Source organism: Pezoporus wallicus, unplaced genomic scaffold (assembly GCF_028554395.1).
Source record: "Pezoporus wallicus isolate ANWC-B61680 ecotype Strahan unplaced genomic scaffold, APGP_CSIRO_Pwel_v1 contig_4012, whole genome shotgun sequence".
NCBI lineage: Eukaryota > Metazoa > Chordata > Aves > Psittaciformes > Psittacidae > Pezoporus > Pezoporus wallicus.
In genome coordinates, this window is record NW_026637828.1 from 2,596,680 (window position 1) to 2,608,610 (window position 11,931).

Below are 11,931 nucleotides of genomic sequence, written 5' to 3' on the forward strand. Positions count from 1 at the left end.
GACCGTGATTTCTCACCAGCGAGCCAGGCCGGCGGCGTGGGGTGGCCAAGATGCTTCCAAGTGGGAATCTGGTCCCAGTGGGCATCGCGCTGCTCCTGCCCGCGCTGGTGGCGGGGCTGAGTCTGCAGCCAGCCAGGATGCGGCACCCAGGGGTCTGCCCCAACCAGCTCAACCCCAACCTGTGGGTGGACGCGCAGAGCACATGCGAGCGTGAGTGCCGGGAGGACCAGGTGAGCAGGCGCGGGGGGACGTGGGGGACCCCAGGGACTCACTTTGGGTGCGGGTCCTGTGCATGGGGCTTGTTCCTGTGCAACAGGCTCAGCCCAGCATCAGTTTTACCCCCCCTCCAACCCCCTGCTGTGAGTTGGCATCGGGGTGCTGAGGAGCTGCTCCCCTGCCTCCTCAGCAGGCAAAGAAGCTGCTCGTGCCCCCCCCCCCCCCCCCCATGTCTCCTGTAGCCAAAGCACCCCCACCATGCACCCCCAGGATGGTCCCACCCAGCCAAAGGGCTGGGATGGGGGAACCATATTGTGTTGGGACAGGGACCCCCATCAGACAGTGGACAGCCCTGCACCTCCCACTTTTATCCCTGTGGTCAGGAGCCCACCCATGGATAAGGCTGTCCATCCTGGAGAGCTCCAGGCTCCATAAGGCTGAGCAGACACATCAGCACCTCCACCTTACTTAGTGCTCCTACACAGTGGGAGACCCATTTTCAATTCATCTGTGTAATGAGTTCTGCCTCCCCTCAGCTAGCAAAAGAGAGGGGTGAGATGCTGTGTGCTGGGGGGGGGGGGAGGGGGGAGGGGAGTCAGGGAGGACCAATATCATTGCAGTGCACTCCTCAGCACCCTTGGTGAGTCTGGGGGGGGGGGGGGGGGGCGGTGGGTAGGCCATGGCCAGTGTAGCCATGCTGGTGAGGGCTGGCAGTACTGAGGGTGCACAGGGCTTCGTGGGGTCACTACCCACCCAAAAGCCCCACAGGGGGTGGGAGCAGCTCCCATGGCAAGGTAGTGACCTGCACATCATCCCCCCATCACCTCTTTCCCCCCTCTTTTCCCCTGGCCAGGACTGCAAAGAGTTTGAGAAGTGCTGCACCAACGTGTGCGGGCTGCGGAGCTGCGTGGCTGCCCGCTTTGCCGATGGCAGCGCACCCGCGCCGGCACCTGCAGCCTCATGTGAGAGCTTTGTGTGCGCGCAGCAGGGCTCCGACTGCGACATCTGGGACGGGCAGCCCGTGTGCAAGTGCAAGGACCGCTGCGAGAAGGAGCCCAACTTCACCTGCGCCTCCGACGGCCTCACCTACTACAACAAGTGCTACATGGATGCCGAGGCGTGCCTGCGCGGCACCCGCCTCACCACCGTGCCCTGCAAGCACATCTTCACCTGGCCCGACACCAGCCCTGTGCCGCAGGAGACGACAGCTAACCCCACGCCAGGCACCGGCCCCGAGGTGCCAGTGCCCCCTGCTCTCTACAGCAACCCCTTCCACCAGTCGGTGCGCGCCGGAGGCACTGTCAGCTTCCGCTGTGACGTGAGCGGGCGCCCGCGCCCTGACATCACCTGGGAGAAGCAGAGCGAGAGGGAGGAGAACTTCATCATGCGGCCGGACCAGATGTACGGCAACGTGGTGGTCACCAACATCGGCCAGCTCGTCATCTACAACGCCCGCCACGAGGACGCCGGCATCTACACGTGTACGGCCCGCAACACTGCTGGGCTGCTCCGCGCCGACTTCCCACTGTCGGTGCTGAGGCGGGAGCCGGGGACCATGGCACCGGCCAGCAGCCCCCAGCCCTTCCCCAGCGCCGAGTGCCTGAAGGAGCCAGACCGGCGGCGCTGCGAGGCGCTGGACGTGCGCTGGCACTTCGACGCCAAGCAGGGCTCCTGCCTCACCTTCCGCTACGGAGGCTGCGGGGCAAACAGGAACCATTTTGAGACGTATGAGGAGTGCCGGGCCGCCTGCCTGGGCAGTGCCCGCCCCACCTGCCTGCTGCCCGTGGTGCAGGGCCCCTGCCAGCACTGGGAGCCACGCTGGGCGTACAACCCCCTGCTGAAGCAGTGCCACTCCTTTGTGTACGGCGGCTGCGAGGGCAACACCAACAACTTCGAGAGCAAGGAGAGCTGCGAGGACACCTGCCCCTTCCCCAAGAGCCTGCAGTGCAAGGCCTGCCGCCTGAAAAGCAAGATGGTGCTGAGCCTCTGCCGCAGCGACTTCGCCATCGTGGGACGCCTGATGGAGGTCGTGGAGGACCAGGACTCCGGTATCGCGCGCTTCGCCCTCGAGGATGTCCTCAAGGATGAGAAGATGGGCCTCAAGTTCTTCAACATCAAGTACCTGGAGGTGACCTTGACCGACATGGACTGGAGCTGCCCCTGCCCCAACATGACGGCGGAGGACGGGCCGCTCATCATCATGGGTGAGGTGCACGACGGCATGGCCACGCTGGACCCCAGCAGCTACGTGCGGGCGGCCAACGACAAGCGGGTGAAGAAGATCTACGAGCTGATGGAGAAGAAAACCTGCGACCTCCTCAACCGCTTCCAGGACTAGGGCAGAGCCGGGACATGCTGATATGGGGGCTGCAGACTCACTGTGGAGGGAGAGCCCCACACCAGTGCTTGTATCCTGGGGTTACCACCACCACACAGCTCCCCACAACCCCATGCTGAGCCCCAGCTCCCACCTCCCCTGTTATTTATCTGCCACATGCCCCCCATGTACCCTCCAGCCCAGCCAGCAGCAATAAAGGAGTGGGCTGGGCTGCAGAGGGGTGGGAGATCTGCCAGGGACCCCCCTCATAAAAAGCTTCCCACTGCACCAAAGCCTCTAGGGGCAGTGCAGCACCCCAGGGTGCTCCCCATGCAGGACGTGATCCCTTCCATTGGTTGGTGCTTGAGGGGGACTGGGGATTCCCCCAGTGCCAGTGCTGCAAGCATTGGTGGGGAGGGGGGGTGAAGCCTTGGTGTTTATTGTGGGGAGCAGCATCACAATCCTGGGGAGGGGATGGGAAGAGGGATGGGTCACCCCACCACCGAGCAAGTTCTACCCCATGGCCGAGGTGCTGCTCCCCCCCAGTGCCTCTGCCCCCCATGGCAGCCACGGTAGCTTCTCTGGGGCACCCCATTGCAAAGGGAGCCCCCTCAGCTGAGCCCATTGTCGCGATGTGACCCCTTTGAGGGGTATCAATGGGGGGTGTCTGTGCCGGGAGGTGTCACAGGCAGGTTACAGCTTGCGGAAGATGAGACTCTTGTTGTTGGCCGGCATATCCACCTGGAAGCACGGAGCCGGGGTCAGGGGGTCCCCACTGGCATAGGGACCCCCCCACCCTGCACACCCCAGCTCTTACCATCCTCTCAAGGTGTAGCCCGTTGGCCTCGGCCAAGTGCCGCAGCAGTGCTGTGTCCCGAAGACCCCAGGCGGGGTTGCTGATGGGGAGGGAGGTGTGGGTCAGACAGATGGACATATCACACCCTGGGAGCTGCCCCATCTCCCAGCAGTGCACTCAGGTGGAGAGGGCTCCTCCCAGCCACTTCTTTAGGTGTTGTCTTGAAGGACCATGCAGGGAATGAGCTCCTATGGCTGCTGGCAGCATGGGCAGGATGGGCAGGACAGACAGCATGGGCAACATGGGCAGCACAGGCAGGATGAGCCACCAGCAGCCCTGGCCCCTGCCCAGCACCCTCCCCTACCTCTGCCGCAGGCTGCGGTCAAAGTCCACGTTGCTCTGGGGGCTGATCCGGCCATCCACGGCGTAGGGCTGCCAGGACACAAAGCTGGAGCTGCAGGCAGGAGCCACCGTGTGTCCCCCCTGAGCAACTCCCAGCCCCTGGGCTGCTGACGCCACCATGCCAAGGGAGGAGACGCTACCCAAGAGGGACCATGCGCCCCATCACTCACACTGTGTCTCTTCACAAACCATGGGCACCCCCGCCCCTGTTTTTGTTGGGGTGAGGGAGGACAGGATCCCTCCCATCCTGGGAGCAGTATGTGCCCCAAAAAGCTGAGACTCCCCAAACCCAACACCCCCCATTAGTCACCATACCTGCAGCTGCCCTCCTATCCACCCTCCCCAGCACACTCATTGCCACCCCACACCCAGCAGGATGCTCCTGCACCAGGATGCTCAGCTGAGCAGCACCCACCCCGTAGGTGAAGAGCACACCTCCGGTCTTCAGCAGCACCCCAGCACCTTTGAACAGGCCCTGGTGAAGAGAGAGGTGGGAACCAGGGGTCAGGTGCCTGGGGACACCCCATGGGACCCCCAGAGCCAGGGACATGTTAGGGTTGCAGCCCTGCCCCACTGCTCACCTCAGTGCAGGCCAGCTCCGCGATGTGCATCATGTTGATGCTGACCAGGAGGTCGAGGCTGGCGGGTTGGGTACCCCCCCAGGTCTCCCAGCCCTGCGAGACGTCCAGCAGGATGGGGGGCAGCACGTTGGGCACCTGCATGGCCTCGGCGTAGGCAGCGATGCTGCGGGCACCAAACCCCACATCAACTCCAGCCGAGGCACCCCCTGCGCTGAGTGGAAAACCTGCCCATGCTGGCTGCTCGCAGCATCCCCCAGGGGGAGTCTCTGACAGCAAATAATAAGGTTGTGTTTGCAGTGCAGCCTGGTGGGGGGCTCTATACAGGACAAGGGGGTCTCTGCTTCCCAACAGGCATCTGGAGAACTGGCAGTAGCCAGACAAATGGTGGAACAGGGACTGAGAGATCCCAGTGCCTAAATAACCGCAGTCCCCCTCCAGCAAGGCAGCTAGCACACGCTGTCCTCCCTGCTGCCTGCATGCGCTGCCTGCACCCACGTGCTCAGGCTGCCCGCACTCTGCCTGCACGCGCAAGGTGCGCTGCACCTGCGCTGTGTGATTTGCAGTGATTTATACCCTTTCTGGCCCACTCACCACCCGGGTCTCCACTCCCAGCTGGAGCAGGGAACCACAACCTCATGGAGGGTAATTTTTAACCACTGTTTGAGAGGTGGTGGTGGGAAGGATACTGGACACAGCCCCATGGACAGGCTCAGCGTCTGGCACCCCCTCACTGCGCTCATTTTCTTATGGGGGGGATTCCTCCCCAGTAGGTTTATTTCCTGAATGGAAACCGAGGCCTTCTGAGCCTGGCGCTGCAATGCCTGGAATGGGCATTTGGCTGCGGCTGGACACACACAGAGCAAATAAGCAGGGCCCAACACGGCCAGTGTGACCCGGAGCGGGGTGGGAGCTGCTGCCAGTGTCCCAGGCATCCAGCCTGGAATCACCATGGAGCGTTACGCGTAACAAAGCACAGTGGGCAACTGGCAGGCAGGGATGATTCCGTAGTGGGATTGGGCTGGTGGAGAGGGAAAAACTAGGGTTGTCTTTGAAAAATAAAGTGCAAAGCTGGGCAGCCTGAGCTGCTTGGGAATTGGATATTGGGGATTTTCTGGCAATACATAGCAAGTGTTGACTTGGGGAGCCAGGGCTGACCATGAGTTGAGTGTGGTGGTTTTCCTGCGTCAAGCAGGGGAGCTGGGGCTGTCCAAGAGTTGAATATTGCGGTTTTCCTGTGAAAAAAATTAAGCAGGGGAACCGGGGCTGGCTGAGGGTTCTGTATTGAGTCTTTTCTGGAATAAAATAAGCATTTAGCTGTGGAGCCCGGGTCATCCGAGGCTTGGATATCGGCGCTTTCCGGGAATAAAAAGCGCGTGGAGGGGGAGAGCCCGGCAGTGGGGGCACGGGCGGGAGGGTCGGGTAAAGGGATGCAGGATGTGCCCCCCATGACCCCCCATAGCCCCTACCGTCTGCCCAGAGCCACCCATGGCCCTCCCCAGCCCGCCATACCCCCGCCCACCTGCGCAGCGCCCGCGGGTCGACGTCCGAGGGCTGCCAGCGGGTGTGGGGCAGCGCCTGGGCGAAGTGCGCTGCGTGGAGCCCCGCGCCCGCCCCGACCTCCAGCACCCGCACCTCGCAGGGGCCGCACCCCGCGTACTGCCGCAGCACAGCCAGGATCGGGCCCTTGTTGCGCTCCGCAGCCGCCGGCGCTTGCATGGCCACGGGCGCTGGATAAGGCGCTGGGACTACAGCTCCCAGGAGCCCCCGCGGGACCGCCCCTACCGGCGGGTGAGAAATACATCATAATTAGTGAAAAAAAAAAAAAAAAAAAATTAAAAGGGCCGGAAAAAGTTCTGCGCCGCCCGGGAATCGAACCCGGGTCGCAAGAATGGGAATCTTGCATGATACCACTACACCAGCGGCGCTGCTGCAGACGGCTCTACCCCAATGCTACTTAACCTTCTCTCAAAGGAGTGGTGTGGGCTGAGGCTGTTGCTGTGTCTCCGTCATGGGCTTCCACTCTGTTCCCACCCCGCTTAACGAAGACCGGCTTTGCGTGGGCACCCCAGAGAAGTGGGGGTGCTTGGGAACAGAGGAGCCCCCCCTGCCAGGACCTGCACAGCTGGTGGACGCTGGGCAGGAAGCAGCCGCAGCCCGAGGAGCTGTGTTCAGGGCTCGTGGGTACACACCATGGGTGCCTCAAAACCCTCCCGATCAGGGTGCAGGTGGGGAAACTGAAGCACAGCTTCCTCCCCCCCGGCTGATAGTGAGTTTGAGGAAGTCAAGCGGGGGGTGATAGCTGTGGGTACACCCATGGGTGCCCAGCGCCCCGCTGAATGCTCTTTTGGGGGGCCGAGCACCCTCCTACCCTGGCAGGGCCAAAAGGCCAAGCTCAACCTTGTGGGATGGCTTCACTGACACTGGAGCAAAGCCAGAGCATGCCAGTGAGTTTGTCACCCATCCTGACCCCAAAACCTGGGATGCCACCCATGTCCCCCCACAACTCTGAGGGGTGATGCTGGGGGTGGCCAGGGGGTCACATCCTGGGGCTGCACCTCCTGCCATGTGGGGACACCTCGAGGTGCTTTCCCCGCTCCAAAGGTCACCACAGTGGCCAGGACATGGCTGCCCAGCCCAGTGTCCCCTGCGGGTCCCGGGGCTCCGCAGATGGTCACAGTGCTGTCCCCAACGTGGGGGCACCTCAGCCCCTGCCTCTACACCCCCTCACTGTCCCCAGCCTGGCTCCTGTGTGTCGCAGAAGTGACTCCTATGTGTGTCCCTTTGTGTCCCATGGCTCTGTCTCCCAGGTGTCCCCATGCACGTGCTCCCTGTGTTCCTGTCACTCCTGTGCCCCCTGCGTGTGCCATCTTGTGTCCCACGCGTTGCCTGTGTCCCCTCTCCTACTTGAACCCTGTGTGTCCTGTGCATGTCTCCCACATGTCCCACGTGTCCCCTCTGTGTGTCCCATGCATGTCTCCTGTGTGTCCCCGTGTCCCATGTGTGCCTGTCCTGTGTGTCACACGTGTCCCCACCTCCTGCGTGTTCCCTCTGTGTGTCCTGCACACGTCCTCTGTGTGACCCCACATCACATCTATGTCCCTTATGTGCCCCCCATGTACCCCCCCACCTCCCATGTGCCCCCGCTGTCCCCTGTGTTTCTACATTCCACGTGTGGCCCCCATGTGTCTCCCATAACACATCCCACATATGACCCCCATATGTCCCCCCCAACTCCACGTGTGCCCCCCATGTGTGTCCCCACACCTTTCACATATGCCCCCATGAGTCCCTCATGTGTCCCTGTGTCCCCCCACACCTCCTATGTGTGCCACCCACGTATGCCCCCCCGTGTATCTCCCATGTATCCCCAATGTCCCCCACACCTCCCACCTGTGCCCCCACGTGTCTGTCCCCCCACCCATGCGTCCCCCGTGCCCCCACACACCTCCCACGTGTGTCCCCTATGTCCCTACACAATTCTCGCTTGTGCACGCTGTGTGACCCCGCCGTGTCCCTCCCCCCGTACGCTCCCTCTGTGTCCCTGCTGTGCCCCCCCCCCATGTGCCTGCTCCCGTGTCCTCGCTCCAGCACCTCCCCCCGGGTCCCTCCCACTTCCCGCCCCCTTCCCCAGCCCTTCCCGTCCCGCGCGGGCCCTTTAAGGGCGGGGGCGTGTCGCGGCCGCCCGGGCCCGGCCCGTTAAAGGCCCGGCGGGGGGCACGCGGCGCTCAGGCGGGGCCGGTGCGGGGCCGTGCGGGCCCGCAGGATGTACACGCTGACGCGCGGCCCCAGCAAGCTGGCCACGCAGCGCCGCACAGGTACCGCGGGCAGCGGGCGGCACCGGGGCGGGCGGCGGCGTGTACGCGGGATCCGTCCCGCTCCGCGCCCCGCCGCCCCGGCGCCGCTCTGAGTCCCGCCGCCGCCCGCAGGTCCGACGCAGCAGGCGGTGGAGAGCAGCAAAGGGGCCGAGCTGCGGGGCCGGCTGCAGCCCGGGGCCTGGCCCCCGGCCAGGTGAGCCCCGCCGCAGCCGCCGTGACCTTGGGGAAAGGTTACCGGGCCTCCCGCACCGTGGGGGGGGGGGGCGCGGCCGGTGCCCGCACGACGGAACGGGACGTCGGGGACAGCGCTGCCGAGATCGCGGGCACGGCGCGCTCGTGGTGTGCGATGGGTCGGGGGGGGGACACCGGAGCCGGTGCGCACAGGGATGGGGCTGGGACGGAGGGTCCCAGTGCCCGGTTGCTGGGGACGGCACCGCCGGGCCCGGTGTGGGGCTGCCGCGTACCCGGAGCTGAAGTGGTGGCCACGGGGACCACGGGGGCAGTGGTGGCCCTGGGCAGCGTTCGTGAGTTGTCCCGTGGCCCTGGGCAGCGTTTATGTGTTGTCACATGTCCCCGTGGTGGCCCTGGGCAGCGTTTGTGGGTTGTCCTATGTCCCCTTGGTAGCCCAGGGTAAGGTGTCTCCTGGCCCTGAGGGAGGGAAATAGCTTTTTGGTTGAGGCTCGCGGCCTTTAGCAGGAATACCTGGTGGGAGGGTCTGAAACGGACGGAGGGGCGAAGGTTCCTTTCCTTAAGGAGCTTTTTTCCAGAGTGCTGTTCCATCGGGCAGGGCTCTGGGGCCTGCATGGCTCTGCCTGTTTCCCCTAGCCTCAAGGAATGGAAAAGAAAAGCCCCCGTCCAGGCTGTCCCCTCCCTGTCCAGGCTGCCCCCCTCCACCCTGGACCTTCTACCTAATCAGCATGGCTCCAGCCTTACACCCTTATGTTAGTTGGGTGTGCAGGCTCCTGGCTGCTGCCCGGTGGCCCCCAGCCAGGGTCTGGGGGGTGTCCTGTCCCCGGCCCTCCTGCAGACCTGGCAGGGTCTGCCCGTTCTGGGTCTCGCCTGCCCTGCAAATCATAATGCGCCTGCACTCTCTGGGCCCCTTAGACTTTGTCCCATGAGAAACACAGCTGTTGCAGACATGTCCTGTCCTGAAGCTGGGCAGAAAAGCCAAAACACTCAAGTTCTGCATCCAACTTGCCCATAGTCTCATCCTGAGCTTTTCCTTTCCTTCTGCCTGGGTTTGCTGTTTCCAGGCTGGGGCTGTTTCAGGTGCCCAGCTCCAGGGAAGCCTGACCTGCTCCCAGCTGGCAAAGGGCTTCATCCCAGTCCGGGGGCACCTTGGGAACATGCTGGGTTCTGGGGCTGCTACAGCCGGCCTGGGTGCTTGGTCTGTGAGGATGACACCAATGTGCATCCCCTGCCTGGTGCCTGGATTTCACTTCCATTTTCCTGGTTATTTCAGCATTTTTGGTGGCATATTCCTTATTTTGGGGACCCCGTTTTGTGCTAAGGCTGGAGGGTGGGTGGGAGATGGGCAGCCTGTGCTCTTCCATGGGGATCCCCCTCACACCCCTCCCCATGTAGGAACCTCCTCTCCCTTGGGCCTGGCTCCTTCTCAGTCCCTTCCTTTGGGGACAAGACTGAGTGGGGCAGCCCCTGTCCTTCCTCCAGGCCATGGTGGGTGCCCCCTCATCTCCACCTTGTTCCCTTCCACAGCCCAGCCCAGAAACTCGTCTTCAACAGAGTGAATGGCAAGAGGCCGCAGGTGCTGCCGCAGCAGGTCTTGGCCCCTGAAGAGTGCTACACGCTGGCCCATGAGGAGAATGTCCGCTTTGTCTATGAAGGTGAGGGCAGAGGGTCCCCGGGGGCTGGACCTGCTCACTGTCACATCCCAAGGGGGCTGAAGCATGTGGGGTCCTTCCTGAGCAGCCTCATGCTGCTGGGGACCTCTGAGGCAGGGAGGGGGTCCCCAGCCTGGGTACCTGCACCCCTCTGACCACTTCCCACCCCTCCTCCTGGGCAATGCCCATCCCCAACCCTCTGCTGGCTGTTCCTGCATCCAGCCTGGCAGCAGGTAGAGCAGCAGCTGGACAGCAGCCGGAGTGGGGAGAGCACCTGTGGCCCCGTGCAGTACGTAGAGAAAAACCCCAACCCTGGACTCAAAAGTAAGTGGGAAGCAGCTACAGCCCTCAGAGGGGAGGTGCATCAGGGGTGCAATGAGCTGGGGTGGGCTCAGCTGGGTACCTGAGCAGGGCTGTGGTGGGAGGAGGATCCCCAGAAGGGCTGGGTTGGGTCTGTGCTGCTGAGCCTGGTTTTGGGAGTGGTGGTGGGCAGAACTGCCCCCAGCGCTATGGTGGGGGTGTTCAAGCAAGCAGGATGCCTGGTTGATGACTTCTGGAAATCATGCCTTCTCCAGCCACAGAGGTGGGTTCAACATTATGCTGGAGAGAAGCCCCCAGGTCCCACCATGGGGACCTGCCTCCCCCGATGCTGAGCAGGACAGTTGTGGGGATAGGAACATGATCCAGGAGCAAGGACTGTGAATGCAGCCCGAGGGCTCCTGCAGTGGCTGAGATGTCCCCATGAACCCAGCTTGGCCTCTGGGGACAGGGCACAGGGGTGGGGGAGATACTGGGGTGCCATTTCTTTTGTTCAGTGGCAAATGGGATGGCTTGGGGGGAGCCTGTGAAGCCCTGTTCCCTGCTCCAGCTGCTCTGCTCCCCCTTCTCCCTCTTCTCTTTCAGACTTTGTTCCCATTGACCTGGAGGAGTGGTGGGCACAGCAATTTCTGGCCAAGATAGAAAGCTGCTCCTAAAAGGGAAGAAAGGTTTGGTGGTGTCCTGAGGGAGCATCAGCTTGGAGCCCAGAACTGGTGCCATTTTAGAACCACGTTTTTAAAGGATGACCGAAATCAAATGACCAGCAGGACCAGACCAGAGCCATGCCCCATCCCTGCGCCCGCTGCGGAGCAGCAGCATGCGGCCCCGGCCAGGATGCCTCAAGTGCCAGTTCTCAGACTGTTGCAGCTCCTGCAGCCTCCAGCTCCCAGGGACACTATGGTGCCACGCTGGGGATGAGGGAGCAGATCCCCCCCTGTGGCTGGAGCCATGGGGAGGACAGTGGGGTGCTGTAGCAGGACTGCCAGACAATAAAGCACTGAAACTGCCCATGGAGAAGTGCTTGTGGGATGGGGAGGAGACGGTGAAGCACATACAATATAAGAAAGAAGTTCTTGACATATAAGTACAGATGTTCTTTACATATAAGGATGAGCTCTTAGGCAGAAGCTCTTCCCTGTGAGGGTGCTGAGGCGCTGGCACAGGGTGCCCAGAGAAGCTGTGGCTACCCCATCCCTGGCAGTGTTCAAGGCCAGGTTGGACGGGGCTTGGAGCAACTTGGTCTAGTGGAAGGTGTCCCTGCGCATGGCAGGGGGTTGGGACTGGATGAGCTTTAAGGTCCCTTCTGACCCAAATCTGTCTGGAATTCTGTAACAAAAGCCATCTTGTGTTCTGAGCTCAAGCTCTTCTCCATTCCCACAGTGAGAGGGCTGTGGCTGCCTGTGCTGGAAGTGATGGGGAGCCCTACTTCTGCTCCCAGCAGTGCCTGGCACACAAGACTCCCTTAGCCCATGGGCTTTTCAAGGCTGGATGAGCTGTGCACAGTGAGGTTTTGGAGGACATCCCCCTGTCCCCCTGCAGAAGGCAGCAAGCAGGAGGCCAGCACAGATAGAGCCCACCAGGACTGGAGCTGCTTGTGGACTCCAAAGGAGGCCAGGAAACACCCACTGGAAGAAATAAAACCCTT

At 62.6% G+C, this 11,931-nt stretch overlaps 3 protein-coding genes and 1 non-coding gene across 5 annotated transcripts; 2 read left to right on the forward strand and 2 right to left on the reverse strand.

Annotated features, from left to right (window-relative positions):
* On the forward strand, positions 1-2,554 carry WFIKKN1 (WAP, follistatin/kazal, immunoglobulin, kunitz and netrin domain containing 1). Its single transcript, XM_057408011.1, has 2 exons — positions 1-230; positions 1,070-2,554. The coding sequence occupies exons 1-2, from the start codon at positions 51-53 to the stop codon at positions 2,552-2,554; spliced, it is 1,665 nt and encodes a 554-aa protein (XP_057263994.1). The 5' UTR covers positions 1-50.
* Positions 2,555-3,172: 618 nt separating this feature from the next.
* METTL26 (methyltransferase like 26) lies at positions 3,173-6,087 on the reverse strand. Its single transcript, XM_057408014.1, has 6 exons — positions 5,832-6,087; positions 4,313-4,475; positions 4,147-4,206; positions 3,694-3,761; positions 3,351-3,429; positions 3,173-3,274 (listed from the first exon to the last, which is right to left on the reverse strand). The coding sequence occupies exons 1-6, from the start codon at positions 6,026-6,028 to the stop codon at positions 3,227-3,229; spliced, it is 615 nt and encodes a 204-aa protein (XP_057263997.1). The 5' UTR covers positions 6,029-6,087; the 3' UTR covers positions 3,173-3,226.
* A 79-nt stretch (positions 6,088-6,166) lies between these two features.
* On the reverse strand, positions 6,167-6,237 carry TRNAG-CCC (transfer RNA glycine (anticodon CCC)). The gene has a single exon. It is a non-coding gene; the product is annotated as a tRNA-Gly (tRNA).
* A 1,727-nt stretch (positions 6,238-7,964) lies between these two features.
* MCRIP2 (MAPK regulated corepressor interacting protein 2) lies at positions 7,965-11,294 on the forward strand. Of its 2 annotated transcripts, XM_057408017.1 has the most exons (5): positions 7,965-8,127; positions 8,239-8,320; positions 9,844-9,971; positions 10,191-10,292; positions 10,872-11,294. In XM_057408017.1, the coding sequence occupies exons 1-5, from the start codon at positions 8,076-8,078 to the stop codon at positions 10,940-10,942; spliced, it is 435 nt and encodes a 144-aa protein (XP_057264000.1). In that variant the 5' UTR covers positions 7,965-8,075; the 3' UTR covers positions 10,943-11,294. The 2 variants fall into 2 exon arrangements, with proteins under 2 accessions (XP_057264000.1, XP_057264001.1); XM_057408018.1 differs by lacking the exon at positions 10,191-10,292.
* Positions 11,295-11,931: the final 637 nt, after the last annotated feature.